The 23,224-nt window shown below is 40.5% G+C and overlaps 1 protein-coding gene across 2 annotated transcripts; it reads right to left on the reverse strand.

The window, feature by feature from the left end:
- Window positions 1-3,428: 3,428 nt before the first annotated feature.
- On the reverse strand, window positions 3,429-21,991 carry LOC143031950 (uncharacterized). Of its 2 annotated transcripts, none has more exons than XM_076196338.1 (2): window positions 21,634-21,991; window positions 3,429-10,077 (listed from the first exon to the last, which is right to left on the reverse strand). In XM_076196338.1, exon 2 carries the CDS (start codon window positions 9,781-9,783, stop codon window positions 8,659-8,661), a length of 1,125 nt encoding a protein of 374 aa, XP_076052453.1. In that variant the 5' UTR covers window positions 9,784-10,077; window positions 21,634-21,991; the 3' UTR covers window positions 3,429-8,658. The 2 variants fall into 2 exon arrangements, with proteins under 2 accessions (XP_076052453.1, XP_076052454.1); XM_076196339.1 differs by having other exon boundaries at window positions 21,615-21,991.
- Window positions 21,992-23,224: the final 1,233 nt, after the last annotated feature.

The raw sequence follows: 23,224 nt of genomic DNA on the forward strand, positions 1-23,224 counted from the left end.
GTTCCGGCTCCTTCGCTACTAATCCGTACCTACCGAGCCAAATGTTCCACTACGTCCGTCGCTGATACCTACCACGCTACCATCCACATTAGTTTGACATCGAGGTACGAGTCAATGCCCTTCTTCATCGTTTCAGTCTTCTCCAGTACGGTCTTCAGGATCCTCGGGGCTGAGCACAGCCCAAACCCCAGTCTGGTTAAGCAATACGTTTTACCTTTATATTTTACTAGTTGGTACTTCCATAGCTTCTTCGCCACGTGAATTTGTAGGTAAGCCGCCCGCAGGTCTACAGTCGTGGACGCTTCCCTCATTTGGCGCCATCTGCGTAGGGTCTCATTACATAAGTCAACAAAAATCATCGCCAGTATGACACCTCACTAACTAGTTTAATTCTCGGAAATAGAACTCCGGTTGTACTTTGCTCTTGGTTGGTTGTACCACTGCCATCAAGGGCAAGATTCCACCCTCCACCGGTTCCTCCCAAGAACTCAAAATCCCATCATCAATCCACCGCTCTACTTCGGGGTCAAAGTCGTCCCTCACTCCCTCTCCGAGAGTCTGCTTGTAGCAGTTGACTTTGTTCTTCAAAAGAAGTGAGCCTTCTTTCAGGTGCCCCTCTACTTCCCACTTCTAGCCATCAATTTTCGCCAAGAATTCTTCGTCCTCAATCGTGCAAGGCACCGCTTTCTCGACAGAGTTAAGCTTTGCGGTGGTACTGGCCTCCACGGCCCTCATTGCCATTCCTACGTCCACTTCCGACCTCAGCCGGGTCCTTGTTCCCTCTCCCGTGCTCGAGTCGCGTATCGCTCCAATGCTCACTTGTCCGGCAATAAACGTGACTTCTCCAAGCTGAGTAATTGCATCCATTCCCAGCACCACGTCAATTCCCATTCTAACTGTTCTAATGACGAGCACTCTTAGTAGTATCGGAATACTCTCGACCATCATTTCAATTTCCAGGTCACCTTCGCATTTTGTCTCCCTCCCGTCGACTGTCATCAGGGCCACACCCCCTGTCTTAACTCTTGAACCACGTCGGTCATTACAATCGTGGTTGAACAGCCGGAACCTATTAACGCCTTCGGGCGTCTTCCTTCCAGTCGGACATCCACGTCAGGAGCCTGGCGTGGCCTATCAATTCGTCCATACTCGCCGTCACTGCACTATTTCCTGTAGTTCAACGGGTATGCTATCTGGAAAACCATTCACAAACACCATCCTCACTAGTTTCTCCAAGCCTTCGCCCTCGAACGTCAAGAGGCCAGCTAACCTAATTTCGTTAGCGAACACATCAACCTGCTCGCCTGCTTAGCGCATTCTTTGCAGCTGACTAAACACATCAAACGGACTCTCACCAAAAGCCTCTTTCAAGTTTTTCTTCACCTTCCTCGCATCCAATTGATTATAATCGGCAGCCATTTCCAGATAGATGGCCAACGCGTCCTTCTCTAGGTTAAGGGAAATATAGCTGGCCACGTCCGTCACTCCCGTTAGCTTCGCTACCAACTCTGCCTTTTTAAGCCACCCGGCGACGTCTCCATTTCTGTCAGACGGCCTTAAGGTAATATTGTTCATCTTGAATGGCTCCCTGGAGCTCGTTGTCTTGCCCATCTTGGTGCCTAAATAGCTTATAAACTGAAACAGTAATTTACTTGATTTCTGCAGAAATCACGTTCCTGCGGTTGCCTCTGCTTCAGCCTTTAATCCTCTTTGAATTCACACCACACAGTCCCTATGCTATTTTTCCTACCGTCTAACTTCTAACACAGCCAAGCCGTGTCCCCTCTTCATTCCATTCACACACCCGTGGCCCTCACTACACTGCCCACGCGCACAGACCCACGGGTAGTACCCCTCCCCTTCTGGGGTCACCAACTCCTCGCGATTTGCCCCCACCCCTACCCGAGGGTGCCAACCGCGCGTCCCTGTCAGTGCCATGCTCACCACAGTCGATTATTAAATCAGGGTAAGAAACATAATTCTCATATTATTACATTTTTTCCATCAAGAATTTTATGGAATATTGTATTGAAAAGGACAATGCAACACTTCCGGGATCATATGTAATTATTGAACAGAAAATTGTATGAATATTTGTCAAGAAAGACTGCAAGAGACTATAGGGCCTACACTAGGTAGTTCCATGTCTATTACCACCTGTCATCCTGTGGGTGGGGAAGGTGATTTACTTGTTTACCATAGAAATCCAGTTCCTGTGGTTGCTTCTGCGCCAGTCCTTAATCCTCCTTGGATGCGCGGAGCGCGGTCCCTATGCCAATGTTCCACTTCCACACACCCATGGCCCTTGTTATACACCGCCACCCACACTGACGCGCGGGCATTCCTCCCTTCTAGTGTCACTGTCTCTTTTACAATCGGGCCATCCTTCTAAAGTAAAATATGTCTGTATTAGTATTGTCTTTCAGAAACTCTAAATTACCTGTGGCATCTAGCTATTCATTTGTTACAAAATTTATCTGAACCTCTAATTCTTCAGCCCAGCTAACTCTACTCAGAGCATCAGCTATATACAGTACATATTTTTGCCTTTCTTATATCATAATTGCGGTGAATATTTCTGAAGTCTTAGAAGCATTTACTGTAACCTCAGAAGGACTGAAGACAGGAATTTCTTTAAAATACTTTCCAATGGTTTATAGTCAGTTTCTACAATTACCTCACTTCTGCCATACAGATAAGAATGAACATTTTCTGCTCCCAAAACTATAGCTAGCTTTCTCTATTTTGGGTATAATGTCTCCTAGTCTGGGATAAGGACATGGCAGCATGGGCAATAGGGTGATATTCTTGTAAAACACATTCCCCTACAGTATACCTCAATGCATCAATGATGAAAGTGACTGGCTTATAAATATCATATCTCAAAACTGGTGCTTCACTGACCATGTTCAGTTTTTGAAAACATGTCTCTTGAGCTCCTTCCCACTTGAAATCTTTTCCCTTCTCCAGCAAACCTCTCAGAGGTTCATTGATATCAGACATATTTGGAATAAACTTTCCTAAGTAATTAATCAATCCCAGAAATCTTAGTAGTCCTTGCTTATCTTGAGGGGCTGGAAACTCCTTAATGGATTTTACTTTCTTGGGGTCTGGTCTTAACCCATCAGCTGTTAATATATGACTCTTTCCTGAGAAGGCTGTATGGCACAAGCCACAAAGAAAAGGCTTCTCATGATGAAATTATGTAGATAAGGCGGGTCTTAGGCTGAGAAATATGTTATTATATTTTGAGGCAGGATCTATTATTATTTTTGCAACCCTGACACTTGTAGACTATACAAATTTCACAAATAGTATGTAAAGCAGCCCCTGCTATCATTTATTATGTGGGCAAAATTAATTTTTTCATTTTGTGATTGACATTGGTGTTATATGCAGAGTGCCATAAATAAGACAAATCACTAGGTATATATCTTTATTTATTTATTATTATTATTTTTTTTTTTGCACTGATCGTGTATTTCAAGAGTTCCTTTGCATGGCAACAATGACAACTGAAAGAATATTAATATGTATTTTATATTCATGTGATTTGTAGTAATATATATATATATATATACAACACTAGGGAATAATTACATTTCACCTCTTTATCTTTATATATATATATATATATTCATACACACAGTTCATTACTAATTCCCAACATTAATTCTAGTTTCTAATTCCTTATTTCTTCTCTCTTCTGTTTTTTGCATTCATCCACTCTTCATACACAATCTCTTAATCTATCGAGTTTCCATATAATTTGTAGCGTTTCACTCTCATAAACATAACCAAATGACAGATCTATGCAATTCTGTTATTTAAATGTTTTTACATTTTCATGAAAGTGGTAGTTGCCGACAGAATTGACGAGTTAAACACCATATGAGGACGGAGCCTTAATTTGTACGACGTTTCGCTTATTACAGCTTTTTCAAGTACTGAATTCTGAATTCCCAGGAAAGACCACCCGCTTACGCGAGATCGGTTTTTGTGGGAGAGGAAGGAAGAATGTCTGTAAGAAAATGAAAAGATAGTTGTAGTGTATAAAAGAGGGCTATTGCCACCGGGCGAATTGGCGAGCGATTAGGGGCTGTTGGTGGTCGTGGCACGGGAGAAATGGACTGGGAGCTTGGACAGCGGCGCCGACTCCAGGATTAAAAACAGATTACGATCTCCAAAAGTTCAGAAAATGGTAGGATGCGTAGTAGTAGAGAAAGGTGGAAAAACGGAAAAATCTTTAGTGGGAGGTAAACTGAAATGAGAAGATGTAGTATAAGAGAAAATTAGAAAGGAAGCGAATTTTAGTCGAAGAAAAAGTAAGTGTAGATGTTTGTGCGTGGGTCGTGGCTATGTTCGTGAGAGGTGTGTGTGTATATCTTACGGGAAGTGAGTAGAGTTCACTTCCCGCGTGTAGAGCGCGTTCCTGATAAGCTACAGGTGGGGCCTGACAGCAGGCCGCTAAGATTCGGGAAAGCCGTAGGCAGCAGGACAGCACAACAAGACGTCTTGTGTTGCCAACCAGCGACGTTGCCACCAACCTGACACATCTTTTAAGAACCACCAATTTGGAAGTAGTGTGCCAGACAAGCAGAACGATAAAAGACATCACGAAGACGAAAATACACAACAACCAGATCCCGGGCACCAAAGCCGGTGTTTATCGTATTCCGTGTTCAGGATGTGATAGAGTTTACATCGGAGAAACGTCACGCGACCTGAATACACGAATACGTGAACACCGTTACGACGTCAGGCATGATGTCACCACCAATGCATGTGACACATAGAAACAAGGAAAACCATCTTATGGACTGGAAGAATGCAGAGCTGCTGATACGAGAACCAGACAAAATCCACAGGAAGTGTTTAGAAGCAGAAATCATTCAAGGAACGGGCACTATTGAACAAATCAGGGGCATGTTTAACATCTCGCCCCACATAATTCCCCTGATACCCATGGCCAGCAAAATTTTAAATATTTAAACCACCTTTTGTGAACATTTCGCCCACGGACGTTTGGGCCAGCATTCTCAACCTTTCCCAGTGTTCCATCCCCCCTCCTTCTTTTCTCTCCCCATTCCCTCCTTTCCCCTTATTTAATCTGAAGCATATGTATCTCAACTTGTACTTAAGGGACTGTAGGGCGCGAAAACACGAAAAATTCTGGAAAATCAACGAATTTTAGGTAAACATTTCAAAAGATTCTCTATGATGGTGGTAACACTTTAGCCAAATATTACAGCTCAATTCCGTTTCTTTTTTTATATATAAAATAAAATAGATAAATTTTTGGCAACCCTATTGCATGAAAAAACATTCTGTATATTGAAATAAAGTCAAAATTTTGATACCCAGTTCTGTTTTGTTTACTATAATTAATATATATGGAGATATCTGGCAACTTGCCCAACACTAATCGTCAATCACCACAAGGATCTCAGTATCTCTTCAAAGCTAAAGGAGAAAGGATGTCGCCCTGTCGCGTATCTGTTAGCCTACCAGTCATGCATGCGATCGTATTATCTTTTTTTCTACCAACAGGTATTCAAAATATTCTCTATGATGGCTGTAACACTTCGACCAAATATTACAGCTCAATTCCGTTTCTGTTCTTATATATAAAATGAAAGATAAATTATTGGCGACATCTGGCAACCCCATTGCATGAAAAAACATTCTGTATATTGAAATTAAGTCAAATTTTCGATAGCCAGTTCAGTTTTGTTTAAAGTTTTAAACGGAAACGTAAAAAAATAGACAATGTCACGAGTGAGTACGCGGCCGGAGGATTTTAAATGCCGGTGCGCTCCTTTAAACTTTAAATGCCTCTCCTGAAAAGTTTATGTTTTTTATATTTAAATAGCCATATCTCTGTTTCTTTTTGTCCGATTTCATTCATTCTTTCGAATTTGTAAAGAGAAAGAGTAATTCTTTAATTTGATCAGAAAAAAACAAAGGAAACTGTAACATTTTTTTTTCTTTAATTTATCATAGCAGATTTTCACTGAAGTTTCTACTATTCAAAATAAAAAAATTATAAAAAAAATAAAAGAGAGTAGGAAAAAATCTAACTTGATGAAGTTGTTTCCAAGACTCTAATCTTTCATTTCCTACATAGTAGGCTGATTACCTATGCCTGTGGATACTTTAATGATTACAGATACTATCATAAAAAAAAGAAAGAAAAAAATTAACTACACGTAATATATACATGTTACTAAAACAATTTAGTATGCAATAATACTCTTTCCGATAGAGTAAGTATACATAAGTTCACCAAAGAAATTGAACAACTTTTATGACACGTTCACCTATAAGCACTTCCCACAGTCCCTTAAAAAAGCTGTAATAAGCGAAACGTCATACAAATAAAGGCACCGTCCTCATATGGTGTTTAACTCGTCAATTTTTTACACTTGTAAATTTACACTTACAGATTACAGAATACAACCATGTCTGTAAGCACTGTTAGTCATCTTGTAATGATTGAGACCTCTTTCGTGAGAAGCAGAATCACACAGGTCACACTGGAAAGGTTACTGTCCTGCGCAGGGGATCACATGATATTTGAGGTGATTCTTTTTTTTTTTTTTTTTTGAGAAAGTTGCATTGCACAGGTCACACAGGAATGGCTTCTCTCCACTGTGCGTCCTCATATGCTTTGTGAGAAAGTTGCACCACACAGGTTGAACAGGAGAGGCTTCTCTCCTGTATTTACCTAGTTGTATTTTACGGGAAGGGGAGCTATGCTCATGGTGTCCCGTCTTCATATCTCATTTTATCTAAACTATCTTTAAATTCATGCATTGTTTTTGCACACACCACTTTCTCATTTAACTTGTTCCAAATATCTATTACTCTGTAAGGAAAGCTGTTCTTTTTCAGATCTCTTCTATAGCTGCCTTTCTTGATTTTCTTTCCGTGTCGTCTTGTATTTCTATCATCCCATTTTATTAGATCCTCTCTGTCAATAATTTCTATGCCTTTCATGATTCTGTAAATAGTTATCAAATCTCCTCTCTCTCTTCTTTGCTCTGGGTCCTTATATGCTTTGTGAGAGAACTCTTTTAAGAAAAAGCTATACTGCACAGGAATGTCTTCTCTCCATTGTGGATCCTCGTATACTGGGTGAGATGGGCCTTAAAAAAAGGCACAGGTCATACTTGAAAGGCTTCTCTCCTGTGTGGGTCTTCATATGCTTTCTGAGATAGCCATTTTATGAGAAAGGCTCATCACAAATGTCATACTGGAAAGGCTTCTCTGGTGTGGATCCTCGTATGCTTTGTGAGATTACTCTTTATTGAGAAAGCAGAATTGCAAAGGTCACACTAGAAAGACTTCTCTCTAGTGTAGATCCTCGTATGCTTTGTTAGACAACTCTTGTATGAGAAAGCAGAATCACAGAGGTCACACGGAAAAGGCTTCTCTCCTGTGTGGGTCCACATATGTGTAGAGGGCGGCTGGAATGACACTCGGAATGAAAGTTTTAAAGTAAGTTTATCAAAGCACTTACAGACGTACGTACACTTAGGTGGCCAGGACAAGACTAACCCACGCCAATTCTTGCATTTGGCGGGAAAGACAGGCACGAATCACCTTGCGATTACAAAATGCTCACAAAATATACAATGATAAATATATATATTAATAAATAAACAAAAGTGGAAATATGTACATAAAAACACAAGAAATGTCATCATTACATATGCTGTGTGAGATAACAGTTTTCCCAGAGAGCCACAAAAGTCACACTGGATAAGCTTCTCTCCAGTGTGGGTCCTCATATCCTGTGTGAGATGACACTTTTTTTGAGAAAGCATAATCACAAAGGTCATACTGGAAAGGCTTCTCTCTTGTGTGGACCATATGCTTTTTTATCAGATTTTTTCATGGGACAGTCTAATCACATTGGCCACATTGGAAAGGGGTCTCTCCTGTATGGTTTATCGAATGATAATTGAGTTATTTCTTTTGTGAGAAAGCTTTAGTTCACAGGCCACACTGGAAAGGCTTCTCTCCAGTGGATCCTCATATGCTGTGTGAAAGAACCCTTTTGCAAGAAAGCAGAATCACAAATGTCACACTGGAAAAGATATTCTCTTGTGTGGATCATCACATGATTTTTAAGGGGATTCTTAGATGAGAAAGCTTTATCGTGCATGCCACACTAGAAAGGTTTCTCTCCAGTGTGGGTCTTCACATGATTTTTGAGAAAACCCTTACATGAGAAAGCAGAATCACACTGGAAAGCCTTCCCTCCTATGAGGGTCCTCATATGCTGTGTGTGATGACCTTTTAGTGGGAAAGCAGAATCACATTTGCCACACTGGAAAGACTTCTCATGTGTGGGTCCTCATATGTGTGAGATGACTCTTTTGTGAGAAGGCACAATCACAAAGGTCACATTGGAAAGGCTTTCTACCGTGTGGATCATAACGTGATTTTTGAGCTGATTCTTTCGTGGGGAAGGTTTAGCACACATGCCACACTGGAAAGGCTTCTCTCCTGTGTGGTTCATCAAGTGATCTTTGAGGTGATTCTTTAGTGGGAAAGCTTTATTGCACAAGTCACACTGGAAAGGCTTGTCATGTATGGCTTCTCATATACATTCTGAGATGACCTTTATGTGAGAAAGCAGAATCGCACAGGTCACGAAGGAATGGTTTTTCTTGTGTGGGTCCACATATGCCTTCTGAGATGACCCTTTTGTGAGAAAACGGAATCACACAGGTCACACTTGAAAGGCTTCTCTCCTGTGTGGGTCCTCATATGCTGTCTGAGAACACCCCTTTTTGAAAAAGCAAAATCACAAAGGTCACACTGGAAAGGCTTCTCTCCAGTGTGGATCATTATATGATCTTTGAGGGCTTTTTTGTGTGAGAAAGGTTTATCACACAGGACACACTGGAAAGGCTTCTCTCCTGTGTGGGTCCTCATATGCTCTGTATGATAACTCTTTCGTAAGAAAGCTTTATCACACATGCTGCACTGGTAAGGCTTCTCTCCTGTGTGGGTCCTTATATGCAGTGTGAGTGTACCCTTTTGTGAAAAAGCAGAACCACACAGGTCACACTGGAAAGGCTTGTCTCCTGTGTGGGCCCTCATATGCTGTGTGAGATGACCCTTCTGGAAGAAAGCTTTATCACACAGGCTACACTGGAAAGGCTTCTCTCCTGTGTGGGTCCTAATATGCACTGTCAGAGAACCATTTTGTGAAAAAGCAGAATCACAAAGGTCACACTTAAAAGGCTTCACTCCTGTGTGGGCCCTCATATGCAGTGTGAGATGAACCTTTCGTAAAAAAGCAGAATCACAAAGGTCACACTTGAAAGGCCTCTCTATGTGGGTCCCCATATGCTGTCTGAGACTACCCTTTAGTGAAAAAACAGAATCACAAAGGTCACATTGGAAAGGCTTCTCTCCTGTGTGGGTCCTCATATGCGTTCTGAGAGCACCCTTTTGTGAAAAAGCAGAATCACAAAGGTCACATTGGAAAGGCTTCTCTCCTGTGTGGGTCATCATATGCAATGTGAGAGAACACTTTTGTGAGAAAGCAGAAACACACAAGTCACACTGGAAAGGCTTCTCTCTTGAGTGGGTCCTCATATGCAATGTGACAGCACCCTTTGTTGAGAAAGCAGAACCACACAGGTCACACTGGAAAGACTTCTCTCCTGTGTGGGTCCTCATATGCTGTGTGAGATTACTCTTTTGTGAGAAAGCTTTATCACACAGGCCACACTGGAAAGGCTTCTCTCCAGTGTGGGTCCTCATATGCTGTGTGAGATGATCCTTTTGTGAGAAAGCTACATTACAGGTACACAGGTCACATTGAACAGGTTTCTCTCCTGTGGCTCATCATATGCTTTGTGAGCAAACCCTTTTGTGAGAAGGCACAACTGCACAGGTCACACTGGAAAGGCTTCCCTCCAGTGTGGGTCATGTGATATCTAAGATGACTAGTGATATAATTGTGCCACAGTTGTCACACTAGGTCCTTTTCATTGTATAACAAGTATGGAATCTACAGATAGCTCTTCGAATGAAGTGGTGATATTTACTTTCATCCTGAAAAAAAGCAAAAACAAAAATATTTCATATTCAAGTTTGTAAATAAACAGACCCTTTGCACGTGCCTTGGCCTAATATAAGATAGGAAGAAACTCTTAACAGATATGGTGATATCGTATTCTACTTTTTTATTAGAAATGAGGTGAAAATCATCCTATAGCTACATGCATACTAACTCCACCAGAACCATTCAAATTTTGCTATAGCTTTTTCATCATGTTATGATATTGGGAAGTGGACAATGGCCCAGCCGACCACAACAGTCATATTTTAATATACCTCTATAACAAACCATGTTTGGGTTCATAAGACCTGAATGTAAATATGATCAACTCAAGGAAGGTTTATTCAGTTCATTTGATTCTAATAAGTGAACTGTAGAGGTATTATCCATATCTTTTCTCATCACATTCAGTGAGATACCTGTTTGTATAAAACATTTTCAATCTACAGGTTAGTCAAACATGGAGGAATTATATACACATACCTGGTCATCTTTAAGGAAGCCTGTGATTTCTTCCTTTTTGGTTGTGACACTCGTGTGATAATAATGGGAATGGAAAAAAAAAATCCCAATTCTATTTGTGGAACTTTTGTTTGATATTAGTACTCTTTTAGTTTAGGTGTCCCTGACTATTAACACTAATTAATGTCAAGTTGGATGTTCGATGAGCTTTGCTCTAATTAGAGCTTGTTCTACATTACTGCTGAAATGGACACTTCCCATGAGAACACTTCATACAAAAACATAAAAACAGTACAGACAGATGTACTATCATCAGCACCTATATCCAGTACACCAGTTGGACAGTGGCTTGTGCAACATAGATCTGGCAACCATGTCTTTGTTTACAATGTAGTGAAAAATATGAATGGGTTGGAGCACCCACCATCAGAATGACCAATTAACCATTTTCAGAATTTCCAATACTTTTGAAGTTGATATGTATTTACCTAGTTGTATCATACGGGAAGGGAGCTATGCTCGTGGTGACCCGTCTTTGTATCTCTCAGCATGTGTGTGTATAGATATGATACTGCTATGACCAAATAGATATCCAGTGACCAATACTAACAGCAGTCAAGTGGTGGTTGGTGACAGACATCTCAATCCTTTTTCCAGTGTCCCAGCCCCATGCCGCTTCCATGGGAAAATACTGCTTTGCATGCCTAGCTTCACGAAGGTCCCAATCTATATATCCACACCACTCGCCACCAATCACCACTCAACTGCTATTACTACTGGTCACTGATTATCTATTTGGTCATATATATACACACACATCATATAATGTTCACAGTGGAAACTCTGAAAATTGTAAACTGGTCATTGATTGTGTATACTCCAACCCATTCATACTGTTTTACTACAATGTAAACACACAGTTGCCAGATCAACTCCAACATGAGGAGCCACTTTTCAACCAGTGTACCAGTTATAAAGCTGGCAATAGTACATATCAATAGGCCCTTTTCTCCTGTAAGGGAGATGGCACTCAAAGCATACACCTATCCAACATCCTTTCATTAATCTTGCATTCGCCAAGTTCAGAAGTTCTCAAAGTGGGGGTCCCGACCCCCCAGAGGGGTCGCGAAATAATTTTGAGGGGTCGCGATCGAGATCGTGCAACCCCTCCTCCTCCTCCTTCTCCCACTACCCATCCTAACGTGACTATAACTCGCCGCAGCAAGAAATGGCCGTTAAGGTGGAGCCACCACCCAATGGTGCCACATCTCCTTCTTACTGTTCTTTCACTTGTATGCGACCCCAAGAATTCCTCCACTGACGGTGTGGTGCAGGAAATGGCAACCTCGCGCGCCCTCGCTCATATGCCAAGTTTACGACTGGAAGAAATGAAAACTTTGGAAATACACCAATTTTGTATAGAAACACAAAGAGAGAAAGAAAGACAGGTACGGTGATAATGGCAACACTGTGGATTTTATAAACCACGCCCTAAAGGCCATTTTTCGATGCTTTAAGCATGGTACTTGTCAGTAGTGGTCGATGTGCCCAATGTTTGATAATACATCATAAAACCACGTTATGTATGCATGCTTTCTTTGCTGTATTAAGTATGCCTCACTAATCTTGTAATATTGATAATAGTTACCGCTTTGTAATGTGCGTTCTCACTTCAGAAAGTTTTATTTTAGAATTATTCATGTAGTTACAGGTGGCATATGCACTCAGTAAAGGCGTGTATTTTGTGAGAAGGCCGTTAGTATCGTTTCGAAAGGTTCGTGTAACTCTACTCTCGTGATATCGTTACTCTTTAGCCTGCGCCATGGAACGGTGGATAATTCGTAGATCTACAAGCAAGGACACATCAACAGATATCACTGAAGCATCTGATGATGTTAATTCCGAGCAACCAAGCACGTCAAGTGGGAATAAAGGCCATGATGGTCATAATGCAAAAACATACCAGTGTGATCGACAATCCAAGCGCCGAAAATATCAGGAAGAATTCATACAGTATGGATTTACTTGCTGTACAGTTAATGATATTCAACATCCTCAGTGTGTTCTGTGTTTTGAGGTTCTTGCACACGAAAGCCTGAAACCAGGAAAAATGAAAAGACACTTGCAAACCAAACATCCAGATCATGCTCAAAAGACAAAAGACTTTTTCCAACAAAAGGAAAAAGATCTACAAGGACAAAAGCAGGTGATAACACAGAAAACTACGACTCCTGCTCAAGCTCAAACCACATCATATGCAGTTGCATACCTAATTGCACAGAGGAAAGAGGCACACACAATTGGTGAAGACCTCATAAAGTCTGCTGCAGTGGCAATGTGTCGAGCTATGCACAGAGAAAAAGTGGCCGGTGACCTTGATACCATCCCTCTGTCAAACAACACTGTAAGGCGGCATATTCATGACATTGCAGATGATATTCAATGCCAACTGATTGAAAGAGTGAAGAATGTGAGGTATGCTTTGCAGATTGATGAGTCCACTGACATCTCAAATTCTGCTCAGTTACTCATATTCATAAGATACAGTTTTGATGGAAGACTTCATGAAGACATACTGTTTTGCTCTACTCTGGAAGGAACATGCACAGGGGATGCTATTTTCACAGAGTTAGACAGCAAGCTACATGAGATGGGATTGCTGTGGGACCAGTGTGTCGGTGTATGTAATCCCTAAAAGGAAAGGATTAACCCATTCAACTCCGATGACAAGATGTCTTGTCATTTGGTCAAATAAAACAAAAAATCATAAAACACCAAAATGTTTGATCAAACACCAGAAAAATATGACGTCAATCCTCGCTTCGCTGCGAGCGAAGCGAGGATTGACGTCATATTTTTCTGGTGTTTGATCAAACATTTTGGTGTTTTATGATTTTTTGTTTTATTTGACCAAATGACAAGACATCTTGTCATCGGAGTTGAATGGGTTAAGAGGAAAAATCATGCAGGTGGTAATGTGAATTTCACTCATTGTATTATTCATCGGGAAGCTCTTGCCAGTAAGGCTCTAGTTCCAGAGATAAACAGTGTTCTTGAAACAGCAATTAAAATAGTCAATTTCAAGAAGAACACGATCGTAATGTACAACACTTTCTTGAAATCATCAATAACAGAAATTTAACCCTCAAAACCTCTAAAACTATCAAGTCTGTTCGCTCCATTAATATTCTTGGTTACTGTGTAGGAGATGGGATTATAAAACCTGATCCTGAGAGGTTTCGTCCACACTAGGAACTCCCACCCCCCCATAAGTCAGGGATCTTTAAAGAGAACCCTGGGTATGTTTGCTTACTATGCCAAATGGATACAATATTTTTCAACCAAAGTAAGACCATTAGTGAGTGCAAAGAAGTTTCTTTAGATAAAGAAGCTCTACAGGCTTTCAGTCTGCTCAAGTTAGAACTTGAAAGAACAACGTTATACTCTGTGGATGAAAACTTGCCCTTTGAAGTTGAATGTGATGCTTCCAAAGTAGCTATTTCAGCTGTACTTAACCAGGGTGGGAGACAAGTAGCTCTCATGTCTAGGACTCTACAAAGAAGCGAAACACGTTATCACATTGTAGAAAAGGAGGCCATGGCTATAATTGAAGCTGTACGTAAATGGGGTCACTTCCTTTCTAGACAACATTTCGATCTTATTACTGACCAGCGTTCAGTAGCCTTTACGTTACTTAACCGAAAATGCACAAAGATCAAAAATACCAAGATCCAGGAGTGGCGGATGGAACTTGCTGCCTTCAGTTATACCGTACATTATCGCCCTGGTAAAGAGAATGTGGTTCCTGATGCCTTCTCTCAAGCCTTCTGTTGTTCTACTGTCACTGCGTCTTCTACTCTCACTGAACTACATTAGGGTCTATGTCATCCAGAAGTGACTCATTTATTGCACTTTGTGAGATCTAAGAACCTCCCCTTTTCCACTGAAGATGTCAGGAAGGTTTGTACTTCCTGCAAAATTTGTGCAGAGGTAAAGCCAAGATTCTATAGACCTCACAAAGGAACACTCATCAAGGCTACTCAGCCTATGGAGAGGTTAAGCATCGACTTCAAAGGACCTCTCCCAACCGCCTCATGTAATCCCTATATACTTACTGTAGAAGAATACTCCCATTTCCCTTTTGCCTTTCCATGTCCCAATATGAATATGACAACTGTAATCAAATGCCCGGAACAAGTATTTAGCCTATGTGGGATGCCTAATTATATTCATTCTGTTCAACTTATACATGGATGGGGTAGTGCGAGAGGTAAATGCAAGGGTAGTGGGTCAGGGATTGGAGATGGTTATAGAAAATGGAGAAAAGTGGGAGGTGAGCCAGCTGTTGTTTGCTGACGACACTGCGCTTGTGGCAGGATTGGCGGAGGGACTGAGGAAGTTGGTGACAGAGTTTGGGAGAGTATGTGATAGAAGAAAGCTAAAGATAAATGTGGGTAAAAGTAAGGTGATGAGATGTACAAGGGGTGAAAGTGGCAGTAGACTGGAAGTGAGCATTAAGGGAGAGCGACTGGAGGAAGTGGATAGTTTTAGATACTTGGGTGCAAATGTGGCAGGAAAAGGTGAAGTGAAGGTGGAGGTAGAATGTAGATTGAGAGAAGCGAGTAAATGCCTTGGTGGATTGAAGAGTGTAATGAGGAATAGACATTTGGGAATGGATGCTAAGAGGAGACTGTATGAAGGAGTGATTGTGCCAACAGCACTTTATGGGGCAGAAACATGGAACATAAGAGAGGAAGAGAGAAGGAGTTTGAATGTGTTTGAGATGAGGTGTCTGAGAAGTATGATGGGGGTTACTAGGCTAGATAGAGTGAGAAATGAGGAAGTGAGGAGAAGAACGGGGGTAGAGAGGGAGTTGGGAGAAGGTTGATGAAAGAGTATTAGGATGGTTTGGACACACAGAAAGAATGAGTGAAGAAAGACTAGTAAAAGAGGTATGGAAGGCAGGTGTGGAGGGAGTGAACATGAGGGGACGTCCTCGGATGAGGTGGATGGATGGTGTGAAGGGGGCTTTGGGGAAGAGAGGAATGTCTGTTGAGGAAGGACAGTAGAGGACAGAAGACAGGGGTGAATGGAGAATGGTTGTATATGGATGATGTGATGCATGAGGTGGAATGGGCGGGGGGATGAGGAAGTATGTGTGACCAAAATTTGACATAGCCCAAAGGGATTTCTCCCCGTCCTCTCCTTTTATGCATGGGGGGAGGGGAGGGGGGGTGCCAATTTAATGAAGCGGCCTTGCTGTGGATGTGCTGTGTCTTGCAACACTGCTTCTGACCCAGGGCAGTGGACAAGGTGCAGGGATGACCTGTCATCCAGGAGGTACTAAAATAAGAGGGAGGGTGGAGGGGTGTGGAGTGTATTCAGGGATGGAATGGGTGAGATTTTATGCCTTTTCCTTTTTGGCTACCTCCCTTGTAAGGGGGAAAAAGCCTTGGTATATGCATGTATGTATGATCTAGAAACATCATTCATGTCCAAGGATCTTAAAACCTACCTACTACAAAAAGGAGTTGCTACGAGTCAAACTACAGGTACACCTCACCTTACGTCGTTAATTGGTTCCAGGAGACACGACGTAAGTCGAAAAACGACGTAAGTCGAATTTGCTTACAAGTAGGCTAGGTAGGCCTGGTGTAGCCTAGGCTAAACTGCCAATAGCCATTTTTCAGTACTTTATTTTACTTTTGATTGCATTTTTTATTAAACAAGGTTAATAAAAATCTATTCTAAGTTTCCAAACAGAACATTTATTTATCATTTTGTAATAAAGTATAAAAAAGTACCTGTACTTATTCATCAATACGTACAATTTGCTGTACTTTATGAATGCATTGTCAATTACATACGGTGAAACAAAACAAAAAACAAATAAATAAAAACTAGTTTAAGCTTACAATAATTTTGTAATAAGTGAAAAATTGAATAAAGTATTTTTAATTTACCAATGCAGTACATACATTATGTCGATGTTTACGCGTTGCTATTTCGCGGTGCTGTACTCTATGAATGCATTGTCAATAACATACGGTAAAACAAAACAAAAAACAAAGAAATAAAAACTATTTCAAGCTTACATATAATCATATTGTAATAAGTGAAAAACTTTAATGTATTTTCAGTTTACCAAAACAGTAGATACAATATGTTGATGTTTACGTTGTAGACGTAGATGGCTGGGGATTGTCGACATCAACATCAGCTGATTCTCGTCGTTCGACGCGTAAAAACTGGTCAAGAGTGCCTTGAACCGTCTTCTTGTTCTTTTCTTCAAGGATTAGATTATAAGGAGCAAAAGCTTCATAACAAGCCCCCATTATCTTGGAAAAGCGTTGAGCATTTGGATCCATATCCTCAAACATAGCAAGACCTTTTTCGATGTGTGCAAGCTTCCTCCATTTTCTTAATGGTGAAGTGGCGTGGCTCAGATTCATCATCCTCTTCTTCTTCTTTCTTTTGTTGCTCCTGAAGTTCCATCAAATCCTTGTTCGTCAGTAACTCCTTGTCTTTTTCAAATAAATCTCCTCCAGCGAAATAGCATGACGCTTAGCACTTTCACTAGAACTTTTCTTAGGAGGCATGGGGGCAAATATTACAGTTACAAGTGAATGTTAATGAGAAAATTTACAAAACTTCAGGAAACAGATAATAATCCAAAAGAATTGCGGGAGTCGAGACGCGGCTTACGGTAAATATGTATTGGAAGTACTGTTGCGATTTCATGTTCTAGTGGACTAGGCCATACTACTTTATGGTATATATTTTAGCAGTTACTGAATCTTTATATAATTTTACATGCTTTTATTTGTATTTATTGTAACATGAATTGCTTGAAACGCTTGAAACGTTTTTTGGTGTTTATGCAATTCCATTATTGGCTGACCGACGTAAAGTCAAGTAAAACGACAACTTGATTTTTTTTTCATATTATTTTTGAAAACCGACGTATCTTCGAATACGATGTAAGTCGAGGTGTGCCTGTACCCCGTATCACCCTATCGGCAATGGACAAGTGGAACGGCTCAACGGTATTATATGGAAGGCAATCCGGCTGGCCCTGAAGTCGCGGGACCTACCCGATCAACATTGGGAATTAGTACTTACTGATGTACTGCACTCTCTTAGATCCCTTCTGTCTACATCTACAAATGTCACACCCCACAAACGTTTCGTTGGTTTTCCACGTCGTTCTTCTTCTGGAAGCTCTCTACCTTCATGGCTAATGACACCAGGTCCAGTATTGTTGAGAACATTTGTTAGGGCAAACAAAAATAATCAACCTTTGGTCAATCAAGTCGAACTTCTGGATGTTAATCCAACTTATGTTAATATTAGACATCAGGATGGACAGGAATCAACAGTTTCTGTCCACGACTTAGCTACTTATCCCAAAAGACAGGTCAACTACTCTCCTGCTGGAAATCAGGAATCATCTTCTACCTTGTCACCAGAGGCTGTACATACTACTATACTCCCTGATGTTCCAGAGAACACTGAACTTCATCAAGAGGCTGACGTAGAGACGAATGCGTCAACACCTCTAGTACGTAGGTCAACCCGTGTGTCTAAGGCTCCGGACAGATACGGACGGGATTGATACCTATAGAATACTTTGCCTTTTTTTTTTTTTTTTTTTAATGGGGGGAGAGTGTCATATTTTGTTATTGAACTTCAAATCGTTTGTTTGTTTGCGCGTCATACTCTGTCTGGCTACATCGTTTGTTTGGTTGCGTGTCATACTCGGTTAACTGTTGTTGAAGCTGACTAGCTACGACATCGCATTCTATCTGGGACCGGTTAGAGAAAGTCGTGGCTCTCCTCGCAAGTTGCTTCCTTCCCTTTACTTGTTCAATTATGTGGTCTATTCATATGAAGAGTCCTATATGTTCATTATATATATGATATTGTGTAAACTATATTTTGTAATGTATTTCTAGGTGTTCTAATTGATTAAAGCTTGGGAGTAGTTACCAAGTCTTATCATTATGACAGTATAAAAGGTAATAAGCTGCTCACTTAATGAAGGAAAAATACTGGAAGACTGGAAAAATGCAAATATCATACCAATATATTCATCATTCATGGGATCACTCAGTGCTGAGTATAATTCTCTACATGAACAAACATCATGTAGCGAGATTAAGATTGGTGTGTGCGCAGGTGGCTGATGAGGCCAATACATGACCTACATACACGATGACAGTGAGGACAGATATGGTGATGAGTATGGGGTTGGTTAGTGGTTGCCCATTGTTCTGAGCATTCTTTACGACATGTTCTCTTTTCTTCCAGCTTCGCCATTCTCCTGACTTCTAGATGCTGAACTCCATTGGCAATTGTAGTTCTCCATTTGGGGCGATCATGGCTAGCTTCTTCCCAGGAGTCAGTGTTGATGTTACAGTGGTCCAGGCAGCATTTGATAACATCTTTATACCTTTTCCTCTGGCCTCCACGAGATCGTTTGCCGTGGGTCATTTGAGCATAGAGAATTTGTTTAGGGAGACAATCGTCTGGCATCCTGATGACATGGCCAGCCCAACGACACATATGGTGGGTAATCATGGCTTCTATGCTTTGAGAGTGGGCCTCTTTCAGGATGCTGGCATTGGTGCGCCTGTCATGCCATGAAATTCCGTGTAATCTATGTAGACATCTCTGGTGAAATTTCTCCAGAGCCTTGATGTGACGTGCATATGGTACCCACGTTTCTGTGCCATACAGGATCATGACAGCTTTGTAGACAGCGATCTTAGTTGTCTTACGAATGTTGTGATCATCGAACACTCTTTGCCTAAGTTGACTGAAAGCTACACTAGCACTGGAGATACCAATATATAAAGGGGGGAACAAGGAACAAGGAAGACCCAACCAATTACAGACTGATCTCCCTTGCAAGTACAGTAGCCAAAATTTGTGAAAAAGTTATCAAAATTAAATGGACAAAACATCTGGATGAAAACAATATACTACACCCAAGACAATTCGGATCTTGACAGAGAAAGTCATGTGCCACAAATTTGATCTGCTTCTAATCAGGACTAATAGATATAATACGAGAAATGAGTGGGTGAGCTGATTGTGCTTTCTTAGATTTACAAAAAGCTTTTGATAAAGTTCCATACAAAAAAGTATCAAGAAAACTGAAAACCATAGGAGGGATACAAGGAAAACTATTAAAATGGATGGAGGATTTCTTGCATGAAAGAAAAATGAGTGATGCTCAGAGATAAGTTCTAATTGGGAAGAAGGGATTAGTGGTGTCCCATGGGGATCAGTATTGGCTCCAAAGTTTCCTATCTATATAAATGACATGGATGAGGGTGTAGAATGTTACATGAACTTCTTTGCAGACAACCTAAAACTGATGAGGAAAGTACAGAAAAAGACTGAGTTGCTACAGAGAGACCTAAACAGGGTTTGGGACTGGAGTCAATAGTGGGAAATGGACTTCAACATAAAGAAATGTAGCATAATGGAATTTGGGAAGAGTAAAAAAGCAAAGAATATCAGGACAACATAAAATCGGTGCAAAGGAAGTAAAGAAAGTAAGTTCTAAAAAAAGACCTGGGAGTGATTATCACAAAGGACATAACACCTAATAAACATACACATACATACATACATATACCAAGGCTTTTTCCCCCTTACAAGGGAGGTAGCCAAAAAGGAAAAGGCATAAAATCATTCCCACCCATTCTATCCCTAAATACACTCCACACCCCTCCACCCTCCCTCTTATCTTAGCACCTCCTGGATGACGGGTCATCCCTGCACCCTGTCCACTGCCCTGGGTCAGAAGCAGTGTCGCAAGACACAGCACATCCACAGCAAGGCCGCTTCATCCCATGCACAAAAGGAAAAGACGAGGAGAAATCCCTTTGGGCTGCGTCAAATTTTGCTCATACATACTACCTCACCCTCCAGCCCCCCTAATAAACCTAATAAACAGATAAATAAAAATTGTCGGAGAAACCTACAACTTGCTAGGATCAATAAAGGTGGCTTTTACCTACTTGGACGAAGAAATGGTAAAGAAAATACTAATCACACTGATAAGACCGAAACTGGGATATGCAGTGACATTATGGACACCCAGTACCAAAAAGGGATCAACTGTAGAATTTCCACCCCTGTGCGTGTGCTGCTCTGTGGGGATCTGGGGTGCTCTGCTATCATTCAGACACACACCGTTACTCAGGTCATGATATTGTTTTTTATTACCTAACCTAACTCTCAGGTCATGATAATGTTTTTTTTATTACCTAACCTAATCCAAACAAAGATTAACCTTTTGAGCTCCTAAAGGTGCTCAAAAGGTTAATCTTTGTTTGGAATAGGTTAGGTTAGGTAATAAAAAAAAAAAAACGTTATCATGACCTGAGAGTTAGGTTGGGTTAGGTAATAAAAAACGATATCATGACCTGAGTAACGGTGTGTGCCCGAGTGACAGCATAGCACCCCAGATCCCCACAGATCAGCCTGTGCACAGGGGTGGAAATTCTACAGTTGATCCCCAAAAAGAATATAAAGAAAATTTAAAGAAGCCAATGAACAATTATGAAGATAGCACCAACACTTTCAAAACTGTCATAAAAAGAGAGATTGTCAAAGTTGGAAATACCAACTACAAAGAAAAAAAAGAGGTGACCTATTGACCATCTATAGTATCATGAGAGGAATGGAAGTCCTTGATCAAGAAGACGTACTAATTTGGGATGAAAGAAATACTAGAGGACAAGAAAATCAAATAAAAAATTAGTTATAGAAGGGACCTGAAAAAGAACATCTTTCCACTAAGAGTCACGGCGTGGTGGATGTCTGGAACAAACTGGACAAAACAATAGTGTGTGCAAAAACCATACTTGAATTTAAAAGTAAATTAGATACTGCAAGATACAAAGACTACGGGTCATACGAGCGTAGCCCCCCCTTCCCGTATGATACAACCAGGTAAATACACGTCCCTTGCTCAGAATGCCAACTACACTGCCAAACGAGAATTGAAGAGTGGCAAATGCGAACACACTACGCATTCACTAAGATATCTTACCCTATATCATTGCACTTACGAATTGAAGAAGGCACACTTGTTTGGCCAGTATAAAGAGCAGACACGGTAACAAGTTATACAGCTGAAAGAATGCTACTCAGGGCTTGACGGGCTATGACGTCATATGTAAACATATGACATAGTTACATAAGATATAAAAAGGTTGTTAGGTATCACATTGGTCCACTATTATCTGCTGACGGTCAACTTCATTGTTCAAATGAAGGAATGTGTAATATTTCAAACAATTATTTTAGCTCGGTATTCGCAAACGAAACACCTCAAAGTGAACTTCAAACTGAAACCAGTGAAAAGTCTTGGGTAAACTTACTCACTACGGTAATAATACTGATGACCCACTTTCGGGGAAGAAAAAGCGAAAGTATAAATATCTGTATATTTCGATCACAAAATGTGATTCTCTTCACATCTGTTGAAGAGGATCACAGTTAGTGATCGAAATATACAGATGTGAAGAAGATCACAGTTTGTGATCGAAATATACAGATCTTTATACTTTCGCTTATTCTTCTCCGAAAGTGGGTCATCAGTAGTATTTTACAAAATGTGCTACGTCATAACTTTGTTGTGACTCACTACGGTAAATATAAAAAAATAAAAAAAATAAAAGGTGTATAGATAAACTCAAAATTAATACAACACCAGGGCCTGACGGTTGGCATCCAAGAATCTTAAAAAGGAAATGAAAAATGAGATTGTTGTTCCATTAGAAATTATTTTAAAGAAATCCATCATATGCGGAGATGTCCTAAGAGAATGGAAGCTAGCTAACGTAACTCCCATATTCAAAAAAGGTGACAGAAAGAAACCAAATAACTATAGGCCTATAAGTTTGACTTCAATCGTAGGAAAAATAATGGAAACTATCATAGAGATGCTATCGAACATCAATTAGAAAGTAACCGTTTGATAAATGATAGCCAGCATGGTTTCAGACGGAAACGTTCTTGCGTGACTAACTTACTCGAATTCTACAACACAGTTATCAAGAATTATGACAAAAGAAACAATGTAGATTTAACATATGTAGACTTTGCAAAAGCTTTTGATACCGTCCCCCACGAAAGACTACTTACTAAATTAGCTTTACACGGAATAAGTGGTAGCCTATTAAGTTGGGCTAGTAATTGGTTGAATGATCGAAAACAGAGAGTTGTTAACGGAAAAAATTTCTAGATGGAAAAATGTTACAAGTGGAGTTCCTCAGGGTTCCGTTCTTGGACCACTTCTATTTATAGTGTATATGAATAATATAGACCATGGACTAAAATCTACTGTTTCCAAATTTGCTGATGATACAAAACTGTGCGGAATGGCAAATTATCACTTAAACCAATTAGATATTCAAGAAGATTTAGATAAATTACAGCAATGGCCTGAAAAGTGACTAATGAAATTTAACACAAGTAAATGCAAGGTAATGCACATAGGTAAAAAATAACAGTAAGTACGATTACAAGTTATTTGGAAATTCGTTAACAGAAGTGAATAGTGAAAAGATCTCGGCGTATTTATCAGTAACGAGCTCAAATCATCCAAGTAGTGTATTTCAGCCTCTGAGAAAGCAAATAAGATTCTAGGACTGATTG

This window comes from Oratosquilla oratoria, chromosome 12 (assembly GCF_046742065.1).
Source record: "Oratosquilla oratoria isolate Oo_2021 chromosome 12, ASM4674206v1, whole genome shotgun sequence".
Taxonomy (NCBI): Eukaryota; Metazoa; Arthropoda; class Malacostraca; order Stomatopoda; family Squillidae; genus Oratosquilla; species Oratosquilla oratoria.